Source organism: Vespula vulgaris, chromosome 5 (genome assembly GCF_905475345.1).
Source record: "Vespula vulgaris chromosome 5, iyVesVulg1.1, whole genome shotgun sequence".
Taxonomy (NCBI): Eukaryota; Metazoa; Arthropoda; class Insecta; order Hymenoptera; family Vespidae; genus Vespula; species Vespula vulgaris.
The window spans coordinates 738,672-766,671 of record NC_066590.1 but is presented as its reverse complement, the minus strand read 5'-3'; the positions used below and the strand labels follow the sequence as shown (position 1 = coordinate 766,671).

Genomic DNA, 28,000 nt, shown 5'->3' with positions numbered 1-28,000 from the left:
AGAGCTTAGGACGGATATGGATTAAAAATAGGTACGTAGAGGTGAATTCGACCAAAGTTTTCCTAAATGTTAATTGTCCTTTCTAAAATTTGCCTCACGTAGATTAGAAGTTTGGGAACCAAGCAAAAGTATACATTTCATTTTATTGTAAGCAACACGTAACACAGATACAGAGAGGCTCCTGCCGATAATTAAGCCCGTCATCGATTCGATTAACTTTATTAATCGCGATTATGTGAACGATCGTTCACGGACACATCTAGATAAATCACACAGTTTTCCTTTTCTCTCGTCGCATCTGTCGTAGGATGATTTTACGCTCGTGAATAACTTTCCTTCAAAGTCTTACGAACTAAAATTACACATTTATTATATTATTATTATTATCATTATTATCATCATCATCATATCATCATCATCATCATCATCATATCGTCCTCATCATCATCATCATCATCAACATCATCATCATCATCATCATTATCATCATCATCATCACCATCATCAGCATCGTCATTATCATATTACCATTGATATCGTATTTATCGTTATTTTTTTTAAGTCTGACGAGTTCTTTCGCATTTCTTTTTTTTATTTTTTTTTTATTTTTTAATATGAACTCGTGCAGATGGCACAGAAAAATCGGTAACCTCGTCTTTAAGATTATCGTGATATATGGCTGGTGCTTTCGCCCTTGTCGAGTTATCTCTCTCGATTTTTCTTTTATATTTTTTCAACTCGAGGAGAAGATCGATCGATATTTCGATCGGTTTGCTCGACTCACAGGGAATTTCGTATGCACTATAGAAGGTTATATGATTACAACGCTCGTTTTCATTCGATTTAATAAAGCTAGGAAACATTTTTTCGATGCGATATAATCGTTGATTCATGATCCACGTGCATAGAATCATGATCGAATCGTAAGTGAGAAGGCACGCTCGTCATTGATCGAAGAAATTTTTTTACCGCCTCTATATTTCTTTCGCTTTCTCGATGTAAGCATTTTTGTCCCCTTCGATTCTTCAACGTTTGACTAGTACATTAAAAAAAAAAAAAAAAGAAAACAAAAAAACCGAAATCATCTTTCTGCACATATTTCCGCATCTCAAATATTCTTTCTTCGAATTGTTGAATTCATACGTATATATGAGAAAGCTTAACGAGTAAAGCTACAAAACGTTTCGAATCGCTTATAGATTACTTTCAAGGATAATTGTACTACTAAACGGACGCTACGCACGTGATCGGATTAAAGTTTTTTTCGAAATCGTCTAGATCTCTATTTCTTTCGTTCTTTCATTCGTGCTCTCTCTCTTTCTCTCTCTCTCTCACACTCTTTCTCTCTCTCTCTCTCGTTTTCACACATGCTCCCATTTCCATTTCTCTCTCGATCGAATCTCGCGATAGGTCAAATATTTTAACAGGGTATTTTCGTTCATCGTTCAAAGTGCATCCTCGAATGCACCTTGAGCACCAACGAGAAATATGGCAATGATCCTTCTTCGTTAATCGCTAATTGCTGGCTTGACCTTTGCGTGATCCGACAAAGAGATTCGCGATCGTGTCCGTATCGCCGCAGAATTCTCTGCACTGAATTTTACGAGGTATTCGAGCACGGTCCGCTCCGTCTAAAAGTCCCCTATTAATTATTATTATCCTTGTCCTTGTCTTGTTAATATATAAAACGATACTTTTATTCCGACCACGTGCGGCAATGCGCTTCGAATTTCTCTATTTTTTTTTTATTTTTCTTTTTAACTTGAGTCTTGTTAGCCAACTCTTCCATTGTTTTTTTTTCTATTTTTTTTTGGTATATAATATGTATGAATATATATATATATATATTTTTTTTTTTCTTTTGCGACACACGGAACGCTTACAAGCAGTTACGCGATGGAGCCACGAACTCGAACGGATCAAACGAATCCTTTCCTTTCGATTTATCTCGAATAGTCCGGTAAAATTGTTAACTCGAAAGGTGAAACGTCGTTGTTAGAGAAAAAAGATGAAAAGTAGAACGTAATTCGTAAGATTATCGTCAGTCCGGCGTGTTCATAGCTCTGGCAACGGTCGGTTAGTCGAATGATTTCAGCTCGATATGGAAAAGAAAGAAGGAAAGAAAGAAGAAGAAAAAGAAGATGGATGAACGGAATTCAATGACGAAGGGAGTTCCACGTTCGAAAAGAGATTTTAACTTGCGAAGAATGGATTTTTCATCGTTTCTAAAAATCTTTGTGTTTTTCATCCCTCTCTTCTTGTCCTCTTCTTTCTTGCCCCACGTTTATCATCGATGCGGAATTTTAACGCGCATGATTTTTACAGAATGGACGGCCACCCTTCGCGTAGAAACTTTGACCCTCGAGATTCTTCTTGCACATCTGTAAGATTTATAAATGAAAATAAGTTTATCGAATAATTAGAATCGATCCTTATTTTTCTTGTTTATTTATGTACTTATGAAAGTCAAGTCATGAATCAAGACTTACCGTACAATTGAAGCACTGACTGTGATAATTATTATTGAGGGCCTCTACCCAACGGTCTCCAGCCTCCACTGGGAATCCACAGGCAAAGCATTTTGTCGTGAAGAGTTCGTTCCAATCTGAGAAGAAAATAAATATATTATTGAACGATATGTTCGTATCGACGAAGAGAAAATAATGAAATGATTATCAACGAACCAGCTTCGCAATAAGGTAGACCTTCTTCCAAGAAGAATGGACTATTACCAAAAAGTTTTCCACAATACGAGCAGTTGAAGCATTCAGGGTGGAAATGCTTTCCAATTGCATTTAAACAATCCTACAAATTGTTAACATCTATGAGATCAGTCCATTGGCAAGTTTTTAATAACACTTACGCCTTTGATTTTGTTGTTGCACTTGTTGCAAGAAGGTGCGATGAATTTTTCGAAACAATACTCGCAATAAAGTTGTCCTTTCTCCTCGACGAATCCGATGTCTTGTAGTGGACGACGACATTGACTGTTCACGCATACGAAGTGATCGGGACACCAGATCTGTCCCAATGCGGTAATGAATGGTCCTCTGAACGGAGATTGTATTATTTTTAATGACACGATAAATAATCAAGAGTGTAAAGAACAAGAAAAACACATGTAGCTTGACGACAAGATAAGTTATATACATGCGTATATACACCTGTATATATATATATATATACACACACACACGCACACGCACACGTACATGTTAACTAATTGTTCAAACTTTTCTTTTGAACATAGCACAGGTAAATATACGAACCTCGTGCAATGCTTGTTGTCTTGACAGCATACTGGCTTTACGACGAAACCATTTGTCATGTGATTAGTATTATCTCCATTAGCTGTCAACAACGTGCAATGAAATAATGTTAATTATTTAGACGGCACATGGTTAAGTGATTCATTCAAAGTCACACAAAACACAATGTATTCAGTAAGCACTGAAAAAGAAAAACGACAAAGACATTTGTTTTATTAGTAAAGAAATGTGTTCCTCTTATTCTGGACGTCTCGATAGCCAAATAAAAATGCGACGATACACTGCGATCAGAAAATGAAAGAGACAAAAAGAAAGAATGCAGAGAAACGAAAAATCAGGCACACGATCGACGAGCCAGGCATCGTCCTACCTGACGTAGGAGTTGCAATGAGCACAGAGTGGCACACGGGAACCTGGTCCACCAGCCTGAGTGAGAATACCCCTTCCACGTTTAGGTGCGCTGCTACCAGCAAACGATCCGCTTTTCGAGCCGGAACCACCGAGACCTCCGGTACCTAGATCCGGGTGGGATGACATTTTTGGTGGGTCTACTAAATTTTGGGTCTTACTAGAGGGGCAATGGAACTGGTCCTGGCAGCTAGTCTGAGACTGACAATGACTTCCGGTTTGACATTGGCTTTGGGACTGATAGAAGCTTTTGGTCTCGCAATGATAGCTTTTTTTGGTTTGACATTGGTTTTCACATTGGCTGCCGAATTGTTGGCATTGTTGTGGTTGTGGTTTGTAAAGCTGCACGGTGGGAATATCTCGATTTTTAGCTGTTAGTCGCGCAAGCTGCCCGCTGAGATTAGTTTTTGGCTTGTGGATTGGCTCGAAGGAACGTTGGGTGGTTTGTGGGCAAGGCCTTTCTTCGTAGGGCAATGGGATTTGTGGAAAGGGAAGATTTCCTCGGCTCTTGCGAAGACATTGTCCGTCAGATTTCTTGCAAGGTGCTACGCAGACGGAGCCATCGGGGCAGGGTGCGACGCAGACGCCAGATTCTGGACAGTTGGGGATGTCAAAATCGCATCCTCCTGATTCTCCACCGCAATGACCAGATGGTTGGCCACAGCAACCAGGTTTAAGACCGAAGCACGGCGATACGCAAACCCCGGATCGATCGGAAGTTGGCATCACGCAAACTCCTGACTTTGGACAGGTTGGTTGTCCGTCGCAAGGCACGATCACCACGCCAGTTTTGGTAGCTCCATCGGAATGAGCTTTGCACGGTAAGACGGTAACTCCTGTTTCTGGACACTTCGTCGCAGGTGGAGTCGGAGTTTCATAACGAACGTGACGTACCTCGGTCGAGCTACTGTACGTCGGTTGAACCTTGGGGACTTCGACAGGTTTACGCTTTAATGGGCAGGGTAGAGTTACGTCTGCATGGGTCGTTTGAATTATAGAACATTCTCCTTTCTTTTCTGACGGCTGGGTAATCTCCATAGTCTTCTTCTCGCATCTTTCGTAATCCTCGACAACTTGTAGTGCCTTTTTAATATGACAAACGGTATCTTTTTCCTCGCTGGTATCCTCGCTCGTCATGCATCGTCGTTCTTGGTATTGAGCGTGCACGGAGTCGGATTCTTGTTGTTTTTCTTCCGCCTGTCGTTCGTCGTAATGTACCGTCTTTGAACCTACGTATTCTTGCTTCCTATGGCCAGTATCCGTGTCCTCTTCTACGGTATAATTAATGATCTTACGCGAGGGATAGTGTATCGAGCTTTGTTTCGACGGTGGAGGATGAGATTCTTTAACTGCCCACGGAGGATCGTCTCTGATCTTAGGTGCTTGCGCTTTCGTGTAATAAGAGGGAGGTTCCGGTGGACCCTGAGCCGGAGATTTGCTTCTTCTTGGAGTCGGTGTTGGCGATCGACTAGGTATATAGGACTGTCCCTCAACGGGACTCTTCTTCATGGCTACGAGATTCCTTTGATAAGCTGGGATAGTATCTGGTTTTCTTAAGCCCACGGTCGAGGGTTTATTATTAGGTGTGTCGGCTCTACTGCAAGGTCGAGACCTCGTAGGTGAGGTCGAGGAATCTCTCAGACGATAATCAGGAGGTGGCGTAGGTAATGGTTGCGGTACAATCTTCTTCGTACAAACTTGTTCTCGACGATAAGTCGTTTCACCGTAAAGAATGTCTGCGGGAGGACAAACGCCGTCCGCCGTAGGTTGAACCGCCGGTGTCTGAGCTCTACCGATTTCTTGATCTTCCGGTCCTATCACTCGACTGAGAGGAGTATAGGGACGATCTGGAGCTATCGTTAGAGCACGTTGGAACGGTGATATCGGACGTTCCTTCGGTTTTGGGACTGGTCTCATCTTGTGATCCAAATAGATCGTTTCTTCGGTATAAAGTTCTTTAACGCTGGAAGACGTGCTCAAAGGTGTGTAGGGACGATCCGACGCAGTGGTCAAAGCGTTTACCATTTCGGATTTCCATTCCTTAGGGGTGGCATTTTGTACAGGACCTTCGGATATCGGTTTAGGGCCTGTCTCGGTTTGTTTCATAAATTGAACGTGTTTCTTGCAAGTTTCCATGTTATCGTGCGGCTGATACTTCGATGCTACTCTTCGTTCTTGGGGAGTCGGATGTCTTCCTTGATCTCTGAGGCTCTGGTGAACTTCAACCTGTTCTCGCAAGCTCTTCCTACGTTCTTCTTCCACGTCCCTTCTTTTAATACGCTCTTGAACGAGAACTTCCTCGACGATCTCCTCGTAAGTTTCTTTCGTGATCTTCTTGCGACCTGGAGTAGAACCATCCGACTCAGTGACCTTCTCCTCGTGTATGACCGTTCTACCAAGAGGTTTTTCTCGAATTACTTCGACCACTTCTTCGTCGTCCTCTTGCTCCTCTCTGAAACTAACGCGTTTCTTATTTCTTTCTTCTTCTTCTCGTTTCCTCTTTTCTTCTTCTTCCCTTCTCCTTCTCTCTTCTTCCTCCCTTCTCTTCCTCTCTTCCTCCTCCTGCTTTCTTCTCTCTTCCGCCTCTTCTTCCCTCTTTCTTTCTTCTTCGTCCCTCTTAGCCTGTTCGATCAATTGCGTAGCATCGACGGCCGAGGAAACAACTTCGGCAGACTCCTCCACTGTTTTCGTCTCGGTCGTACCTTCGATCTGTCTATCGACCTTCGTCGTACTTTTACGCGTGCACGATTCTATTTCCTCGATTTGCTCCGTCACCGGAGAACCTTCTCTAGGTGATAAGACTTCCACTGTCTTCTCGTAAGTCGTAGTTTTCTTTACGTGCATGTCGCCGATATCTTCCTCGGCCGTTTCGGTGATAAGATCGTGTTCACCTTCGATTCCCTTTTGAACGGCAGCTATATCGGAAGGTACGAGCTTGCACGTCTCGGTCGTATCTATGGTCGTGTCTTCTTTTACTTTTCTCAAATCCATGACTTCTTTGTCGTATTCTCTGACGATTTCTCGCGGTGTTTCAGGAGCCGCAGCGATCGGTTGACTCGGCAGTGGTGGTTTCGGACATACTGTTTCTTCCGTTTGACATATCTCGGCTCGATAAGCTCGATGTTCTTCTCGATAGGGTTGCTCTTGCATACCACGCTCGCAAACTTTCTCGCTTTGACAGATCTCGCTTTGCATGTACTTTTTACAGACCTTTGGTTGCTCCTGTGAAGCATAACTTCGTTCGTAGAGATTGCCACCGGAAGATACGGTTGCTGTCCAAGGTCTAGGTATTGGTTGATAGATTCTCGTTGGTGTCAACGATCTTCTGACACTGCTGTCGGTCGAGCTAGCTCGCGAAGTTTCACGTCTTGATTCTCGTCTGGTACCACTGCTATCTACCAATTCGACTCGCTTATAAACCGGACCTGGACAGCTCACACGGTCCATCACGTCTTGATCGAAATAGTAACCCTCTCGTGAAGTTCGTTCGTATTCGCGATCGGTACTCTCGCTTCTTCTACTCAATGCTCTCTCGCAAGCCTCGATACTCGCACGTTTATCCTTCACCGCGTGCCGATCTCTACGATCGAGCACCGGGTTTGGATCGATGTACAAAGGACTGGCGGTTGGATATGTGATGTCTTCGATCGGTTTTGGTGGTGGCCAAGCGAGACTTCTAGATTTAACGGAATTCGGATTCGTTGATGGATTGGTGGACGGTGGACGATTGCTGGGTGTTTCGGTCGATGGATTCGAAGGTGATGATGTAGTTTCTCTGGTCTCGTAATAATAGTACTTTTCGTGGACCTCTGATAAGGTTTTTTCGGGATGGGGAATTTGTTCAGGAATGTGATAGCCATTGTTCGTTCGTTTGTTAATACAAATATGCGAGGATAGAAGAAGCAAGAAGAATAACGAAAACGGGTAATACGAGATACTCAAGACGTGCGGTAAATGAAGTTGGAAGAAAGGGTGTGTTAGAAAGAAACAAAAAAAAAAACAGAGAAATTTGCGGTGAGTATAAAGCACGTTGAACGGCTCGTACCCGTTCTCTTCAATTTCTTATCTGCGTGTTTTCTGTTTATCCGTTGTAATGAATCGCAAACAGACAGATAAAACTGACATAAGAAAACGGGCACATGCCGGATTGCGCTAAATAAAAAAGAAAATAGCAAAATGAAAAAGAGAGAGAAAAAGAGAGAGAGAGAGAGAGAGAAAAATCAGTGCGTTCGAGAAAATGTCGAAGCAAAATTTTCTTTCTACTAATAATTACTGCTTATTAGCTAAAAGAGCGGCTGTATTTCTCGTGGGCTCATCAAAGTCACTCTGCACTCGTATATTCAATCGCGCGATCAAAACTATAATGAAATTCGTTAGTTAAACCGCAATTGGCCGCATATTAACGTCCACCCTCGAGCTCTTCTCTCGAGAATTTCGATGCGCAAAGCTGAGAAAAAACGCAGTTAAAAGGGGAACGTGTTCGAAGATGACACGTGGATGATACAACATCGAACTTATCAAAGTGAATTGATCGCGTTTGCCGAGCGAATAACTATGTTCTTTCTATATTGATTCTTTGTTTACAATAAAATTTTTATTTACTTATCATTTATTAGTTGGCACATCTCTCGATCAACAGACAAACGTCTAAGCTATTCCGCCGTGGAATTTTATTTGTCTAAATGAGTCGCTACTCAACGCACACTCCTTTTCTATTTTTAATTTTTTTTTTCTTTTTTTTCTTCTTCTTTTTTTGTTCATTAGATTCAATTATGTGTATATGTATATATATATATATATATATATATATATATACATACATATATATATATATATGTATATATTATCGAAATATTAACATTCCTTAGGTAAACGACGCATCGTACGTGTAATTTTTTAAATGTATTTTAAAGACAAATATAAATAATTATTCGTGAACAATTTGAATTGTATTTAATTTAAATATAACTTTGATGGTTCACGCGTTGTAAAATAGATTGCGAATATGAATTTTATTATTATTTTTTTTTTTTATATCGACGTTTCGATTCGTTCATCGGCACGATGACGACGACGACGTTTCTTGAGAGCTACCGACTCATGCGAATGTGAGGGAGAAGGGTCTGGGTTTTGGGTTGAAAGATGGACCGGCTGAAAAAAGATAAGAAAAGCAGTATTACGTTTAAGGAAAGAGGAACGTGTCTTGTAAAGTGAAAGGAAGGTTTATGTTCGACAATCGTTAACAAAAAATTGCGTATATTAAAATCAGATTCACAGAAATTATAGATGATAGAAATGGTGTCGTATATTTCGCAATTTCGACGAACAAGAAGAAGACTAAGTATAATACTTGTGTGACTTAATAAAATTAATAAATGCTTTTTTTCGAGCACGTATATACGAATATTGCCTACTGTCGGGGATGCACTACCAAAGTTAGTTCGGATAATCCAGTGTTAGATGGCACTGGGAGACGATGACGGACGCGCCTGCACATATGCAACGCCCTGTACAATTGTTTACGTAAGAAAACATTGATTTTTTTTATAAATAAACTATTTTATAAGCGAAAATCATACGAATCTTAGGAATGCATTTTAAAGATGTTCCATTTGATATTATTAATTCGATTCGTTGTCAAATCGTTGTCGTCTTCGCGAATAATAGAAACGAACGAAATGCGAAACACGAGCGAGAGCAGAGAAAGCTTATATGTCATCTTTTCGAAGCACAAAGTAGATACGATTTGATCTCGTTCGATCGAGGAATAAAACGAGCGTGAAAGATAGAAAAATTTGTAGACAAAGATAGATAGAAAGAAATAGATACGGATAGATAAAGAGAAAGAAGAAAGAAAGAGAGAGAGAGAGAGAGAGAGAGAGAGAGAGAGAGAGAGAGAGAGAGAGAGACAGAGAGTGGAAAAATGTGAGGAGGTAAGCCAAAGGGGACGCATTAGCCAAAGCTCGAAACTCGGTCAGCCGGATCTAATCTATCGTCGTACCTCTGAAGGGCGAACTTTTTGGCTTTGGCAGTGCAGAGAAGAGACCTATTTGCAACAATCGAAGACAAAGTTAGGCCAAGGACAAAAGCGAGCTCGTCGCTAGGAGAACGTGCTTGTGAGATCGTTCTTTCGACGATTGGGTCAATTAATTTTTTCTTTTATTCTATGTATTTTTTGAAAAGACTTGTCTTGAGATTCCAGCGCGATCAGTATCGCAAATGGGACGAGTTTTGTCATCCTGACGGCTATCGCGTTATCATTTGCAAATTTTCTTATTATCCAATTCGTTATCGAGGACGATCAAAAGAATACGAACGTTCGATTTTGATACAATAGACAACATTTTATTCCAAGATATATTAGAAACGATTTATTGATTACTTTTCATATTCTTTTGTTTCCTTTTTAAAATCATCGTAGATATCATCGAAATGAAAGCTTACCGGTTGCGGTCTGATTCTGCGCGCGTGGAAGAATACTGTTTCCTGAATTTACTATAGGAGACGACGAGAGATTTGACAAAGTGCTCGATCCACCGAAGGGCTTAGGGCCGATTAGACTATTCGACGTTGGCGCCTGAAAATAAAGATATCATTGATATTAGTTTACACAGCCCATTGTACTTTTCGATTGCCTTAAAAATTGTCGTCAACAACGATATTATTTACCATATGGAAATGGACTTACGTTGGACTGAAAATTATTTTAACATGATTATATCGGAGTTTGGAAAAAACAGAATCAAGGGATTTGTTTTTTTCTTTCTTTTTTTTTTTGATCGTCGTATAAAACGTGAAAACCCTAATCACATCTTGAAGAAATTAATAATCGTGATAGAAAATATTTGTTCACACCGTTGTTAATAAGTGTACGTACACTGACACACAAAATGTTAATTGGCGTTACTACGGCTCGTGCAAACGATTATTATTAATCGATAATAATTCTTCGCTTTTTAATTACAGCCATTCATAGACGCCCTTCGATAAGAAATCGTCTAATTATCCTCTTCAAGTTCGGAGAATCTGATTTATCGATTTTATTCAGACACGAGAGTACGACATTCCTATAAATCGCTTTAAAATGATATGGAACGGACAACTGTTATGTTACTCTCTAAAGAATCTTTCTACGAGACTTTTCGCGTCGACAGACGATCACGAACGTACCGAAGAAAAATTCGAGGCGCGTTTAGGGCTGAGAGAAGTCGTTGAGCGTTACTGATCGTTCGAAGATATTACCTGGACTGATCGTAAACCGGGTGAATCGACGGGCGAACTGCCAAGGTGATTGGTGGTGGTGGTGTTGTTGTTGGTGGTGGTAGAGGACTGTAATACACAAAACGACACAAATCCGTCACGTGGTTTATGAGCACGGCGATTAGATAAACAGAAGGAATGAAGAAGAAGAAGAAGAAGAAGAAGAAGAAGAAGAAGAAGAAGAAGAAGAAATAAGTAGATGTAGAAGAGATGTAGAAGTAGAAGAAGATGTAGCAAAAGAAACGAAGGAGACGAAGAAGCCAGATGATGACTAATTAGTCACGATGGGCATAACAAATTTTAAGAATGATTGGCCGTCGATTCATTCTCGATAAATCGATCTTTCGTTATGTCACAACCGAGTCTAATTCTATTCCATTCTATTCTTATATAATGAAACGAATCATCTAAAACACGAAGAATATACGTAAGATCGTGTTACATCTGAAATGCGAAGGAATCTTATCGCGTAGTATCGCAACTCTAAGCAATTGCAATTGAGATCGTTTTTTAGCGCAGCGTGAAATATAAATAAGACCTGACCGCATTCGCGATGCATGCGGTCATACTCGAGCGAGGCTTCGTAAATTAGATTAAACTACGTTTAACGATTTGATAATGGATGTTGATGTTCTAATTGAAAATCCTGATTCTAATCTGGAGTCTAATAAATTGATTAAACATTTTGTTAAAATAAAATAAGAGTAAAGTAACGGTTCGACGTTAACCGAGAACCGGGTCCAGTCGTTGGGAGAATGATCTTTGAACGATAGAAAAGTTTGTACATATTAATGTATGAACCAAATGATTTCTAATCTCAATCGTGAGAGCTCGTAACTTTTACTCGTTGCGTAATACTGCGTTTTGGTTACATAAGAGACACGCAACGAACGGTCGATTTTGATTTTATTACCATACAGTTACGGTCTCCAGCTTTTTTTTTTTTTTTATTGAATTCACCTTTAAATTCGATTCATATCGAGTCGATTATCATTGAATCGACGCGTCACTTCCGCCTAACCCGTAACGATTGATCTTTCGTTACAGCTTACTTTCACTTTTACGAAGGATGACTTTTGTTTCGAACGAAGCGTTGGACCATTTTCAAGCGAAGACGAATCGTTCGTGAAAGATTATCAAGGAGAAGAAAGATTCACGATCAAAGTCGAGGTCGTTCCTTGGACAAGTCATATACGAAAATACAAATGAGTAGACGTGCAGAGAATAACGGAAATATAAAAGAGTAGTATCGAGATTCGAAGGTTAATCGAATCCGAATAATAAAATCAGAGCACTCTGCCAACCTCCGTGCCACCTGTCTGGATGGTGATAGTACTCGTAAACGTTTTCGATTCCCCGTTGCATTCTCCGTTCCTGATGCAGCCATTCCTGTTTGAGACCGGGGTCCGCCTTGATTGACGATCGAAGCCATAATCTGGACTAGTACGGCCGCAATTCTGGAAAAGCGTTTAGTGCCAAGCAAAAAAAAAAAAGAACACACGATTTGTTAGGCTATCCTCGGGACCTTCTTTTTTATCTCTCTTTTTTTTTGTTTTCAATTTTCTATCGAAGTAATCTCGCGTGATCATTCGCGTGCGCAAAAGCGACTCTCGATGCAAAGTAATTGCGTTATAAGCGATTCAACTGAAGAAAGAGAAGAAAAAAGAAAAATAAAAAATGAAAACATACGAATCTCTCTTTTCATGCTACTTTTTAATTCGAGTTTAAGACTTACGGTGAACGGCAACGGCGAGGATCCGTGATTGCTTAGCGGCGGCGATAAAGGTGCGCCAACGCTCGAAAGCGCAGCCGAGATCGTGCTGGCTGGTGCTTTGCCGCCTCTGAAATCAATGCCGATGATTTATTAGTCTCTTGATTATGCTCTATCCCACACATTCTCTAAAATAGATTTTACTTGTCTTGTCAAGTTCCTAGAGTTTTCTACTTTCTTAGATATTTTTCTTGTTTTCATATGACCGATATATATGCCAAGAAAAATTTGATTTCGATCTACCCACTTAATCGATTATGAATTTTTAGCCTACCTACGTAAATGATAGCAATTAGAGTTCACTTACGGTGGCATAGTAACCGGTATCATACCCGAAGGTGCATTTTGTCTGGCTACCAATTTTGCGTGAATATCGCAATATAATTTGTTGTTAATGTTATAGTAACCAACGTTCTTCAAAGAAGTACCACAGGTAGAACATTTGAAGCACTCCACGTGAAGATTTTTTTCCTTGATCCTAACGAAGACACCTCTGAAAAGAAAATAATATACTTTAGTTCTATACATATGACTCACGTACATTATTCTAAGTTGATTTTATCGATAGAAAGCTCATCTTCGGGTTAAGAAGATCAACTTAAAACAATGTAGAGAATATATACATTATTCATCGGACGGACGCTAAAAAGCAACTTTTTAATCGGACATGCCACGATTTTTTTTCTTCTTTTGTTTCGTTTTATTTTTATTTTATTTTCATTGCTAATTTGTTTTTGTTTTTTTCTTTTCTTTTTTTTTTTTTTTTTTAATAGATATTTTATCTCTTAAGAATATTTAAGAAAGCACGGAGAGAGGAGCTCGACACCTCGACGAAGGAGGCCGGATATTCGAGACGAATTTATTCAAATGTATGAGAATAATGAATTCATGATTTATGTTAACAATTATCGCAGGTATCATTACAGCTTTAACTGCTTTCCACAATTCTTGCTATCAAAAAAGTGATGTTTGTTCGTTTAACGCCATTTGTACTGTGTAATAATCGCAACAATTCAAAAGAAATTGGAACGGTAAATTACCTTAACACCAAATTATTTTCGTTAAAGATAACGAAAAAATGATCGAAGAGGAAGAGGAAAAAAACGTTTATTCGCGATTTCAAAGAATTTAAAAAAAAATGATAAAAATACGAGTGGCAACGCCTTGCTTCACAAAAAGCACAAAAAACAAAGAAAAAAAAAGAGAAAGAGAGAGAGAGAAAAAGATGTTTGACGCGTGCACAAAAAATATTTATACAGTCACAAAAAAATATTCACAACATCAAAAGCGAGCTCTAAATCGTACGATTTGTCTCTTGACAGAGAATAAATGATACATAAAAGAAGAGAAAAAGGCGGAGAGTGAGAGAGTGAAAAAGAGAGAAAGAGAGAAAGAGAAATGGACAGACAGATAGATAGATAGATAGAGAGAGAGAGAGAGAGAGAGAGAGAGGGAGAGAAAGAGAGAAAGAAAGAGAAAAAGAGATAGAGAAAAAGATAATAAGAAAATGATTTGACATATAAGGAAAGCTTGAGTAAAGTATGTCTTCGCTCTGAAAAAAAGTCCTAGCAGGATTCAAGCTTCAAGCTCGGATGATGACGAAATGTTCGAGATGCTAGAAATTAATAGACGTTTGGCACATTGACCGAAGGAATCTTCGTTCTTCTTGAAGAAGCGATTTTGACGAAGAGGCGATAAGAAAAGTATAGTTGTGCTTCGATTCATCAAGGAAATTCATCTTGATTTCTAACCTGGTCCGATAACGCTCGGAGATGACAAAAGGTTAAAGGTAAAAAGCGAGGAACACTTATTTTCTACGAATCGAAGCACCAGATAGAAGGATATATACCAGCGTACGTACGACAATCGAGCAATTCAAATGGACAACATTTTCGATGTCTTTGAGGTGCAAGAAAAACGAGTTCTCTTATTTAGAAAAGTTTAAAAAAAGGATTCGTTTGGAAAGAAGCTCGTTTCTCTTTTCTGCCCGTTCAAAGAGACACCCTCGGTCCGTCGTCGATCGTGCAAGAAGGGCTACAGATACTTCATTTTCGTTCTGATCGTAAATAGTTACACGATCACTCGGTCGCAGTTGTTGCAACGGACGAGCGACGGGTCCCGACGTTGATCCTCGTTGTTTGATATTCGTGGATATTCGTAGTTATTTGGGATGGTGGCTCCGCCACCGCCACCGCCACCAAGGGCGTGAAATAGAGGCGTGGGTGATCTAGGCGAGGTGGCCCTTCCGCCGATCGCGTGGCTCACCGACGAGTAAAACTCTGTCCTTGAAGAAACTACGACATGGAATTAGAGAAAAAGGCCGTCACAAACGAGGAAAAATGATATTGGATCTATCTCTTCGCCTTTTGACAACGACGTTCTCTTGTGTGTTTTCTTTTCTCTTTTTTTTCTTCTTTGCGTATATGTGTACGTGTGCATAAATGTATATACTATCGTGTGTAAACGTCCTTTGTGGAGTTCAACGACCAGAACTCGAGTTTCTGATTTTTTTTTTTTTTTTCCTATTAAAAGAGAAGAGAAAAACGGCCTCCTCCTAATCTGACATTGCGTTCGTCATCGCTCCTTTCTCGTCCATAAAGATGATCATTGTCTTCTGTAAAGAGAGAAGAGCAAACGCCGAGAAAGAGAGGATATCTCTCGGCTTGCGTTGAACTTACACGATGAGCCTCTCGCACTCGGCACAGATGTTCTGTCCTGGTGGAAGGCTCGATTGCGGCGTCGACGGAGGTTGCGTTTTCGTTTCCGGCGCCGACACTGGCCTCAGTCCCGCCAAGGCAGGCGACGATGGCGTTATCACGCCGCTCGTAGCAGTTGGCTCCGCTATTTCGTAAACAAGTTATCGTTTCCGCATGCAGAAACTCTCGAGCGAAGTTTTCCCATTTACTACGCTCGAAGAAAAATCTCTGGAGATCGATCGTTCTTTTTCTCCTTCTTTTCCTTTCGTTTTCTTTTCTGTTTTTTTTTTATCATTTTTCTTTTTTAATCGTCATTCATCGAAAGTAGATATTTGGACCTTCGTTCTCCAGCGATCTTTTCGGTTTAGTTTATATACACATATAATAAGTAGAATAATACGTCTTCGATCAATGCGAAGAGAATAGTAATGAAATTTTCATAGATCGTTAATCCTAATAGATTAGCTAACCTGGCTCTGGTGTTTTCGGCTCTTTATCAGCTTCTTGAACCATCTTAAATACCTCGCTGTTTTCCGCATTATAGTTCTTCTCGTTCTTTTTGAAATTAACCCTGCAATATCGAATAATTACAGTAGACGAGAAACGTGTACGTAAGACCAAGACTTTCGTAATGAGGGAACTTTTCTATTTTACCCAAGGACACCACCGGCAAGAACCTCGGCCTGTGCGGAGAGAGTCTCCGCGATGGTCTCCTCGCTGTAAATTCCTACCGGACTGTTGTACTGTTTGTTTACGATAGACTTTATTGGACCCTCGCTCGTTCCGTTCAGCTAAAACACAAAGTATACGATTTGTAAGTCTTAAACATAACAACGTTTTCAATGCTTCGAGCTCGGTTTTTTTCTTGCAAGAACTTACAAGAACTTGGAAAAACGCTCATTATCATCATCATTATCATTATCATTATCATTATCATTATTATTATTATTATTATTATTATTATTAGTTTAATCAATTCCATGTATCTCGTATGTATGTACGTACGAATGGCTTCGGACTGAAATTATGTCCACTTCCAATAAGTGGTGCATCCTGTTTCTTTGCAGCCAGGGACGTCTTCGTGACTGGGGTAATGTTACCAGCTGATACAGCAGGCGTCGGTGATGGAAGCGTAGACGATACCGGCGTCACGCTTGGTTTCCAAGTACTGCCGCCTCTACGTAAAACGATTAACACAGCTTAAAAAATTTCGATCGAAGAAAGAGAGAGAGAGAGAGAGAGAGAGAGAGAGAGAGAGAAAGAGAGAAAAAGAAAAAAGATAACTCGACGTCAAGCTAGAATTTTTTACCTCTGCACGGTCATCTCGAAATTGTTCCCAGCTCTAACGATGACATCCTGCGCGTCCTTGTGCCTCAGATTGTACATTTCCGTGTTGTTGACCTTAATGACGGCATCCCCGGCTCTGAGACCCGCTGCTTCGGCCGGTGACCCGCCATTGACCTGCAACGCGTTCAATTTCATTTATCTTTTTATCTTGGGAAAAAAGTTCTGTCGCAATTTTTATCATCGATAGTTTATCAACGATCGTCCTCGTTCGTCGTCGATAGAAGGAAAAATTGTTCTTGGCGACTCGATCGTTAAATATAAAACAGTCTCGTTCGAAGGGTTAACGATCCCTTTAATTCGAAAGAAATCACGGGAAGGATCGAGGTGCGGATACGTCGCGACGACGACGAAGACGACGACGACGTCGGCTCGCTCCGCGTCTATTTTTACGTGCCCACGCTGACGTGCGGCTTCTTTTTCTTCTTCCTTCTCTTTCCACCTCCTTCTTCTCCTTCGTACCCTCCGTCGTCATTTCGTCTTCTTACTCCAGACTTCCAGCCACTATATTTAAGTGCACGCGCGTCATTACGCTTCGCATCTCGGACACTGTGAGTCCATTCACGTGAAGAGACCGCAGGAGTGAGAAGGATGGAGATCGAGAAAGAGCCAGAAAGAGAGAGAAAGGGAGAGAGAGAGAGAGAGAGAGAGAGAGAGAGGGAAAGGAGAAAAAAATAAAAAGAAAACCTTATCGAGATCATTGACTTCGAGTTCGAAGTGGCGTTTTCTTAATAGACCAATACTTAGAATTCCTAAGCAAACGAGTGTCTAAGCAAGAATAAACTAATTTATTTTCCACACACGACTCTCTCGTGGGAGTCGATTCATTTTCTCTTGACTTGAGATCTCTTTCAGATCTTATCCGTACTGACCTTTTACGATCTCGATCGATCACTTGGACTCGCTGTTACGACTTTAATGAATTAAAATCGATCGAATCGATTGCAATAAATCGACAGTCGATATATGTAAAGTATTATTTACGGAAGTCATAGAAATTGATATGAAAATGACACGCTATGTATGTTACGCATAAGTCTTATCGACACATCTCGATCCTAGGAAGGCGCGAGAATGATGCATTGGACCGCGACGAAAGTGATGAACGGCTTTCTGCGAATCTATTCGCTGCCAATGTATTGCTAAATGAGATAAGACTCGAACTATTGCGGAGCGAAAAAGCTATTTATAAATGAAGACCGTCGTTAATTAACCGATTTTTGACGTGGATTATTAATAACTATGGTAAGAGATATATTGGTAACGTTGCTTTTATATTTAGAATGTCACGCCGATACCGGTGCGATCTGATTTCATCGAAAAAATTAAACGAAAAAGATCAGATACGAATAAACGAAGATACACTGGCATTAGAAAACGAGATGGATACATCTAATCGATGAAACGAAACGAAAGAAGAAACGATAACTCAAAGTTCCTTTCGGAAGTACGTTTCCGATTTCACTCGAACCCTAACATTCGGCTGGTATCGAAAATAATTAATGTTTCTCTATCCAATCGCAGGAGAGAATCGAACAGCTCTCTCGGGACCGCCTTTTCTATAAATACGAATGTAATTTATCGGCGTTATTTTTATTACGACTCCAAGACGTTTCCACGCGCTTTGGTCCAGCCACAGTAATGTAAAAGAGACCTGCCGTAGTCGTTGCTCTTGCTCGATAGACAGCTCATATTTTTTCACGTTCGTCCCGACGGAAGAAACGCGGAATGTATGTAGGTCGGATTCGTACGAAACGAAGAAAGGAGAGAAAGAGAAAAAGAAAGAGAAAGAGAAAGAGAAAGAAAAGAAGAGAAAGAAAGAGGAAAAGAAACGGGCCTCTGCTAAACGCGATCACTTTTAGAAATCCCAGTCCGATGACAAACGATTACGCGAATACGCTTTCTTATGCGTCATGTATTCGATTTCCGAGTGTCTCGTGCTCGAAAATCGTGAAATACGAAATAAATATATTTCTCTATCGACCCGAACGATCCCATTCATCATTTCATTCATGACGAAAAGATAATTCTAATATATAGCTATTTATCATTTTTACGAACGAATATAATCGTCTCGAGGAAATCGGATCAGGGTGTCAGTTGTTGTTTCGTTTCGTGAATGTAGCTACCTACTCCTGTAAATAGAAGCGCGAAATTGCGTCATTGGTGTCAGCGCGATACACAAGATTTGCCAAAAGTCTGCGTGTTCGTTTCGCTGTTACGTCTGGATGATGATTCTTTTTTCTTTCTTTCTTTTTTTTACTTATTTATTTTATTTCTTTTTTTTTACGAAAATGTAACGCAACTTTTTTTTCTTTTCTTTTCTTTTTTTCTTGAGATAAAGCTTCCCATCTCTCTATTCTTCTCTATCATTCTCTATCATACTTTCATGTCGTTTCGCAGTCACGTCGTAAGTATAATTTCAAAGTGGGTTGGCACGTCGATTATATTCTCGTCGTCGGTTTGCTCACTTCGTGTCGCATTAACCGATCGACTTGAGGCAATTTGTGTACAATGTATGAATAGCAAGACATTGTGCGTCTCTTGTTCTTTTTCTGTTCTATTCGACAAAGTTGAGAGACATTTTACCTATGAAACAGCTTGACTTCTTTTCGGTCAGGTCGTCGACACAAGATTTTAAAAACGATACGTAAGAGTTCAGATGTAGTCCGAGGTGTCGACGAACGATACGCCGAAGATGAGAACGATGTCGATGAGAGTGTTGTCTCGTACGTAGGTCCTAAAGAAGAGACGTAGGACGTGGCCCGTAAGTCAGGGTTAAACCTGCTGGTAGGCACCGTGAAAGCTTGTCTCTAAAAATAGGCTTGGACCGGTCTAAAAATAGGACTCGAATACGTATGCCGGATATACGAACATACATACGTATATAGGTATGTACGTGTACGGGAGGATAGTGAGAAAGAGAGAGAGAGAAAAGAATGCACTAAGAGTGCGCACGCGCACGCGCACGCACGTGTATCGAAAGTAGAAACCATCGAACTAAATATCATGAACTAGAAATTACTTTAACGATTCTCTGACTCCGATCATCATTGACACGAACGTGTCTGTAAACGTGTTTGATCTTAAAGTTTAGAAGAAGCCTTAACGAGGAGAGAAATTCAATGGGGATAACGTAATTACGATTAGAGATATATGTAGGTTGGGAAAACGTCGCAGACACGGTGGATGCACGGGTGGATGCACTTGAGTGCAGTCAAACCGAGAGAAGCAAAGAATTCACCAAGGTGTACGAGGTACGCATTCCAATGGGCGGGTTATCAGAGACGGATCCATCCCACCTTCCATGCTGGAATGCATCTCTGTCCTTTTTTCTCTATCTCTTTCTTCGAGGCCTTAAGGCCCGTTCATACGCGCGCTACTCTCAAAAACGTCGGACGCGAACGTAGAAAGTCACGTAAGTACATACCTATAGGTAGATACCTACCTATGTACACGCATGTATTTCTCGCTGGCTTGAGTTTATGAAAAAGTGAAAGCGTTTTTACGATCGTCGATGAATGTAGAAATCCGTGTGATCGCAGCGACTAATTGCGCGTATAAAAATTTTTATATTATCCCTCTCTCTCGCCTTTCAAAGATATTATCGACGCGAGAAAGAGCGATTTCGGATCTCATTTGCACCAACCTGCCTTGATCGCGTCTCAGAGAGAGATGCAAATGTCGTTCCCACCGAGGATAAAATTCTGTCGTTAGCTGCCTCGCTAAGTCGGAGAATTTTACGATGATTTGTAGAGCAGAACGGAATCTGACACTAATGAGAGAGCTGTAAGGGAGGCCCTCTTGCCGCTAGTTACACCGTTCAAGGACTCATTAATATTTTCAAAGTTGTTATTAAAAAGGATCTTAAGATAGCGTTTGACGTTTGGTATAACCATAGAACGAGAAAAGATGATTTTTATTACTGACAGGATATTTTAATACCCTCAGATCGACATGTGTTTCTAGAAAGTTTTAGACCAATCTTGTTTTGCGGTTGAATGGAGTCGAACGTATCAAGATGGACTTCCTGTTTTTGCGAAAATTGCAATGGCTACCGCTCAATGTGATCTCGGAGACAGAAGAAGAAATAGACAATGACGTCAGGTCAAAATTATCGGTCTACGTCTGACTGGGTCTTATCTTTTCAAACAAACCGCACACCGTTCGTGCTACGGAGTACAATAATATACACGTTCGAGTATCCGCCTATGTGTTTTTTCACTCGTGTACGTGCCACCACACATGCACGTTGGAAGAATCGCTTTACATGGAACTGCATTGAACATCGATGATGTTGCTTCAAAAGAATGTTCAATGTTACTCTAAAAAAGCAACCTGTATTTTTATCTACCCGTTTAACGATCCTTAAACATGAAATTGCGAAAAGTCGATGAGCATTTCTTTTTTCCTTTTTTATTTCATTTTATTTTATTTTTTAATTCTTTTTCTTTTTACTTTTTCTTGGACGAAAATCAGCGTAATTCAGTTTCTACAGATCGGAATGCCGATACGATATTGTGCGCTTTCGTGAAAGCACGCGTTTGAATCTCTTCGTGCGTGTGTATAGAGATGTAAATATATGCATGTATATACGTATAGTACATAAGCTGACTATTCGTTCCCGCCACCGGAAGACGAGGAGGAAGAATTCAGTAATATTTACTCCCAAACTTGAGTTAACAAAACGTGATTCACCATCGTTAAATGCTCCTCACGCGAAAATTAATGAAACAAAAATATTATTTTTTCTCTTCACTTAGAGAATCAACGATAATACGTTAATACGTTAAAGTTCCTTCGTAAAATAGAACGACGATATCGCAAATTCGAGGATATTTTTTTTCGTAGCTTTTCTAAATTTTAACGACGTTACATTGTTATACTTCCAAAGCGTCGTTATTCTGATCTAATCGCGACAACGTAATCGTGATCCAACTCTCGGCAAACAAACGAGAAAAGAGCGATACCTGCTCCCTCGTCTTCTGGCAAATTTCCCACAAATCTATCCCTCTCTTTCTCTCTCTCTCTCTCTCTCTCTCTCTTTCTTCCTCTCTATTCTTCCACTCCCTCTCTCATTCCCGAAATCGAATCGACATTTACGACAGACGCTCCTAAATCCAATCCTCGTAAACGAGATAAAATTTCACTGACAGTTCGAGTTTTTATCGATCTCGATATATCTGCAACGATATATCTTTAATGTTTCAAGATAGCTTGGTCTTTTGTATGTATTCAAAAAATACAAAAAATAAAAAAAAAGAAAATACAAAAAATGGCAATATATAAAAAGAAAAGATTCCGGAAGAAAATAGTTCATATATTGTCGTGTCTCTTTGAGAAAAATTCAAGGGAACCACACGATACGATACCTCACGTGGCAAAGAGTAGAAGGTGGGTGGAAGATCGGAAAAAAGTCGACGAGACTCGAGAAGACACGCGGTGAGAAATAAAAGCGATATTTTTATATCCACGGGAGTAAGCTCGGTGGCGTCCGGCAGCGGGCCTCGGCCTCTATTAATATCCACGGACCGGGCTTCCTCTCAGCCTCCGCAGCTTCGTCCTCTCTCATTCTCTCTCTCTCTCTCTCTCTCTCTCTCTCTCTCTCTCTCTCTCTCTCTCTCTCTCTCTCTCTCTCAGTCACTCTCACTCTTTGCCGCGAGCGAAGAGAGAACGATCGAACTACCAGAACTTGAAGATGGAGAAGAATTGTCGCGAAAAGGAAAACGTATCCTTTGGAGAATCCGAAGATTATTTTTCATCGAATATTGCAAAGTATTATAGTATGTAAAAAGTGACATAAACGTAACAAGTATAAGGTACGAATCATCGATCGAAATATAAGTATTTATCGAAGTTATCGAACTCGATAAAAGAGATGATAAAATAATGTGAGATCCTTTGGTAAAAAATGTACTAATCGAACGGTAAGAATGATTCACTTAGAGTCTCGATCGACTCATGCATTTTCGTACCGTGTGCAAGCGAACAGCCTCTCGTAATCCTCTGTATAACGCGCAACGTTTTGCCTCTCCAGAAGGCTCGAGCCAAAACACCCACGTTTCACTGACTTCTCTCTCTTTCTCTTCTTCTTTCTCTCCGTCTCTGTCTCTTTTTCTTTTTCGCTTCTTTCTTTCTTCTTTCGATTTCTCTTCGGTGAAGAGATTTTTCAACGCTCGCAACGAAACGTCACCTGACCCATGACTGCCGCCAAGTCTCTGATTCACGGTCGAATATTTTTTTTCTTCTATTAAAACGCCACTCGCCGACACACGAAATGTGTTTGGTGAACGCTATCAAAACATATCGACCATGGTAGTAGATATGTAATTGGCGTTTAAAAAATACCGATAAGAAATTTCTAGAGAAATTTAATGATGAAAATTATTATTGCGAGAAAAGAGATTAGAAACATTCGAAAACGATTTTGAAGTAATCACGATTTCGAGATAGTTCATGATAGCCACGCTTTCTAGGAAATTCTTAAATATCTGATCGTTGCTTTCATTTTCTACATTTTCACAAATAACAAGAAGCTATTGAGCTCTCGAACTCTCGATGGCTCGTTGACATCCCCGACAAAACTTGAATTTGCTTACCGAACGAAACATTTATTCGAAGCTATATGAAGGAATGACAAGCAGATTCCTTGATGTCTTAGAAAGAGAAAGAGAGAGAGAGAGAGAGAGAGAGAGAGAGAGAGAGAGAGAGAGACGAGAAATCCGAGTACGATCCGAAATAAACTCACGCTCTCGTCTAGAAACGTGTCTTTCCTCTCTTCCTTTTGTATCGATGAGCGAATCGACGCAAATGCACGCAGCCGGCATCTTTCGATCGTCTGCTGATATTTCGTCGAACTTGTTTCGCTGATATTTCTCTCAATGAAAAAACTCTTAATTATGATCATGAACATGCAGCGAATAATTTATTAAAATAATAAATAAAAAAGAACATAAATGGTAGCAATAACGATGAGAATATTCATGAGAATCAAGAAACAGCGTAAAAGTAATACTAAACGAAGTGATACGTTTGTTGTTAGTATCGTTTCTAAGGACATACGTACATATATATGTATTCCGCACATTCTCGTGGGAACGCTTTGAAAAAGATGAAAAAATTTTCAAAAAAAAAAAAAAATGCATATTTCGCTAAATTATTTGTCGCGAAAATATCGTCCATTTGAATCGAGATTCCAGCACCATCCTGAGGCTATTCCTTGTCCGAAGTAAGGAGCGCAATGTTAACTAGACTCAGTATAAACGCGATATTTGCGTTAAACCACCCACGTGTTGGCAGCTTACCAGCTGTTACCACATTCGTGTATTAACCTTTATCGGAAGGAACTCGCATTTCGAGATAAAATTGCCTCACACTTCTCTGATCGTCTTTCCAAACAAGATCGTAAGAAGAAAAATTCTAGTATCTTATCTGAAATTTTCGATTTTGTAAACCGAAAGCTCTTTTGGCACGTCAAGAAAGATCGTTCCTTGTTTCTTGAACGATTTGAGCATTTAAACTTGGCGCCATTTCTTACTCACACTCTCTTTTCTCTCTTTCTCTTTCTCTCTTTCTCTTTCTCTCTCTTTCTTCTTCATTGCGTAATTTTGATCCAAGACACGAAAGCTGTGTAATGTCAAGTGCGTTCTCGTGAACGGAATTCTTCCTGAATGGCTGATGCCTGTCCTGTAGAATTTCTTTGAACAAAGTTACGATTATAAAAGCAATTACCACGAAAGTGATCGATAATTTTATTATCAAATTATTTTGGAATTTTGATAATCCAAGCATGATCGGCCGGAAAGATTGCATGCATTGCTTTTCCAAACGTGAACTCAAAGCAACAAAGTTATGAGCGAGGAAAAGGCAACGTTATCAAATGGACGAGGCCGCAATCGAGCGATGGAATTCGCTGCGAGTCCTTCCTCGATGCGATAGCGCGCATTCTATGCACGTGCATCGTCCCCAAACGAAATATCGCATAACATGCTGAGCGCCCACGTTACGCCGACTGCATCGTGCCTAGCGTAATCACAAAAACTCGTTCGTAATTAGACGAATGAAAAGACTACAAAACTCTTCATTAATTTTATATCTATTTTGGACGTGATTTTTCTCAAAGAGAAAAAAGAAAGAATAAGAAAAGAAAAAGATACGTAACTAACCGATACGATAAAGAAAAAAGATAAATTTCCTCTCTAGATCTTATCTTCGTTATCGTATCTATTCTTGCTTCGCTACTTTGTCCGCATCTGTTCATATATTTACTTAATTCTAAGTTTACTTATGCTTTTAGGCTTATTAACTAAAAAGCAGTAAGCGGTAGAGTCTTCCGCCTCTTATAGGTACGATAAGCGACGTCAACTAAATAGCCTTTGTTTATCGCGTTACGGCCTTGAGATTATAAGTGACCACACGTAGCTTTTGTACTTCTCAAAGTTACAAATAAAAAGACTAGGCGATTGTACAAGATTTTTTTAACGACCTGGGTAAAACGAATTTGAAAATTAGATTAGAATTCGTCTAATACATACATACATACATACATATGTATGTATGTTCGATACTTTGTAGCAGCATCCGTTTTAGAATCTACAATGTAGACGAGCGCCCGTAAACTTCCTGCGCTTGTCAGAGATAAATGTCAGAAGGCGTCTATTAGAACTTCATCTTGGACGCGAAACTAGCTTCTCGGATCGAACACGTGACGATATTATACCGAGATTACTATCTCGAACGATGGATTAGCCATCTCGAACGTCATTTCTTCTAACAATTCAAAGAATAGAATGTACACGATCTAGGAAAAGTCTCTTGGGAAACGAGAGTTTCGAGACTCTCGAAGGATTTACTTCCGCGGAGAGATAAATAAGAGAGAAACAGAGATAGATATAGAGATAGAGATAGAGAGAGAGAGAGAGAAAGAGAGAGAGAGAGAAATCACATCAAGCTAAGAGTCGTCGACGTCGACGGCGTCGTCTTCGTCTCGAGCGGGGCTCGACCCGGCTTGTGAGTTTCGCAAAGGCACCTTCTAGAAATAGAACGCCCAAATAATTTGCCTCGGATTACCAGCGACGCGCCGTTCTCTCTCTCCCTCGACACCCTTCCACCATCTCCCTTACGTTTCCTTACTCTGACGCTAAGTGACTTGGACTTTCTCTCTTTACTTCCGTCATTTGCAAATCGTCCCTTTAGATCGTTTTCTCTTCTTTTTGATTCCATCTAAATAACGTAGGATAAAATAAATTCACGAAAACAAAAAGGAGAAAGAAGATCGACCGGTTTGTCGAGTTTTCGTTAAGATAAATATTATTCCTTGACAACCTTTTATTCTTTATTTAATCGATTAGTAAGGACGAATAAAAGAAAAGAAAAAAAGACAAAGTTTGTCGAGTATAATATTCTCCGAGAGTGGGTGTTTCAAACGCGAACCTTACATCGCACTCATATTTCTCTCCTTTCCAAGAAAGCCCGAGGGCGCGGGTAGACGGCCGTATTTGCGGGATCGTAAAATAAACGGAGCACCGCAAGAAGAAGGCCAAGTTCGTAACGTCGATTACAGATAAAATTGCCGAAGAAAATGTCTTTACTCCCGATCGAGCGTTCAAAGCAATCTGATTTTATGTGAATGATTCGAAACGTCGTTAATTATTCGTTGCAATCAACTGTCAAGCATACGAGAATTTCTCTATTGCGAATTTGTCTAAACTAGTCAAGCTGAAACGATCGTTCGTTCTAATCTGTCAACGATGATCGTTCTCAATGGTGATTTCTACAATGATCACCGCGATGATCTTTAGGACGATCTCGACGACAGAAGAAAGTCCGATACTCGTAGGAGCATCCCCCTCGTCATTCGAACATGGGCCAAAAGCTTCTCGTATTACCAACTCGCTTCATCGCCAAAACACGACGGTTGCGACGAGCCGAGCGTTTCGCGCGTAGTTGGCAACGATTTCTGCCGATGCGCGTGAAATAATTTGGCGTTTGCTTCCTCGGCCTTACGTAATCGCATCGTCGACTTTATGGACTCGACGGCGAAGGGTGGAGACAAACAAATACGACATTAGCTCACGGTCGTGGCTTTCGGTTATCAAACAATTTAAGAGAATGCACGTATTACGAGTAAGCTATGCGCAACGTTTCTCTTTGTCGTTAGCGACGAGGATGATGATACCGAGAAACGATATGATTTCTAACTAATCGTTAATATGACGAAAGATATATATATATATATATAAATATAGTGGAAAATAGATCCAAGAAATAATTCGATCTGATCGTTCATCGAAAGTCGATCTCAAAGCTGAAAACGATCGGTTAAATCGTGATCGTGCGGTCCTTGATCGAGAAATAGAAAAAACTAGGCGCCAGTCGAGTTCGCAGTGTCGTTCGACTTTCCATATTCACGAGGATAATTTTGTCTACAACCGGATTTTCCAAGATACGAATACGATCGTGTCTATCCTAGATACGGTAGCCCGAGTAAATGTAAATTGCTCGCCGTTAATTGAGCCTTCCACGCGCTATAAATTTTAATCGCTTAATCTTCAATGCACCGACACGCCTTCGATCCTAACAAAGTATATAAAATGGATATCTCGCAAACTCGTCGATTGCACCTATGCATGCATAAGTAAAAGAAGATGAAAAAAGAGGAGGAGAAAAATAAGACGCACGTACCTTCTGTACGATCAGTGGAGTACCGAAATCCTTTCCACCTTGAAGACGAAATCCCCAGGGTGATCCATCGAAGCGGGAAAGTTTGACGCTTATCAGCTGTGCCATATCACTGAACTCGCTTGATCCCTTTTCTTAATAACCCAAAAAAAAGTAACTCTCTTTTCCACCGAGAACTACGTTCGCTATTCAATCTCGAGATCCGTGTTCAAAAAAGAAAACGACAAATCAATCTCAAAAGAAAATTCTCAAACGTAAGATAGTACGTTTCTTTTACGTCGATCTATTCCTAATATTTTTTTTCTTCTTGGTGATGCAATTATTACTCTCTTGGCTATTACAAAATTATTCACGTCGTTAAGTAGTGAATAGTATTACTAGACACGTCTACGTGTTTAAAAAAAAAAAAACTATCCTCGTATAGCACGTTTTGCACACCAACGTATCTTTTCTATTCTTCCTCGATCCTCGTCGATCGACGTGCGAGAGCTTACTGGAGGGAGTGCGCGCTCGAAGGAGGAACGGCACAAACGTTCCCGAAGAACGCGCAGGCCGGAGTAAAGGTAGCGAGG

The 28,000-nt window shown here is 40.2% G+C and overlaps 1 protein-coding gene across 6 annotated transcripts; it reads right to left on the bottom strand.

Annotated features, from left to right (window-relative positions):
- Positions 1 to 124: 124 nt before the first annotated feature.
- Positions 125 to 28,000, bottom strand: LOC127063813 (PDZ and LIM domain protein Zasp). Of its 6 annotated transcripts, none has more exons than XM_050994049.1 (17): positions 27,432 to 28,000; positions 16,714 to 16,865; positions 16,410 to 16,581; positions 16,059 to 16,195; positions 15,875 to 15,975; positions 14,783 to 15,002; positions 13,016 to 13,201; positions 12,673 to 12,778; positions 12,242 to 12,394; positions 10,920 to 11,006; positions 10,122 to 10,254; positions 6,609 to 7,486; positions 3,640 to 6,578; positions 2,864 to 3,050; positions 2,685 to 2,805; positions 2,490 to 2,605; positions 125 to 2,381 (listed from the first exon to the last, which is right to left on the bottom strand). In XM_050994049.1, exons 1-17 carry the CDS (start codon positions 27,534 to 27,536, stop codon positions 2,304 to 2,306), a joined length of 5,871 nt encoding a protein of 1,956 aa, XP_050850006.1. In that variant the 5' UTR covers positions 27,537 to 28,000; the 3' UTR covers positions 125 to 2,303. The 6 variants fall into 6 exon arrangements, with proteins under 6 accessions (XP_050850006.1, XP_050850001.1, XP_050850003.1 ...); XM_050994044.1 differs by lacking the exon at positions 6,609 to 7,486 and adding an exon at positions 9,679 to 9,723 and having other exon boundaries at positions 3,640 to 3,784; positions 27,432 to 27,998; XM_050994046.1 differs by lacking the exons at positions 3,640 to 6,578; positions 6,609 to 7,486 and adding an exon at positions 3,270 to 3,351 and having other exon boundaries at positions 27,432 to 27,999.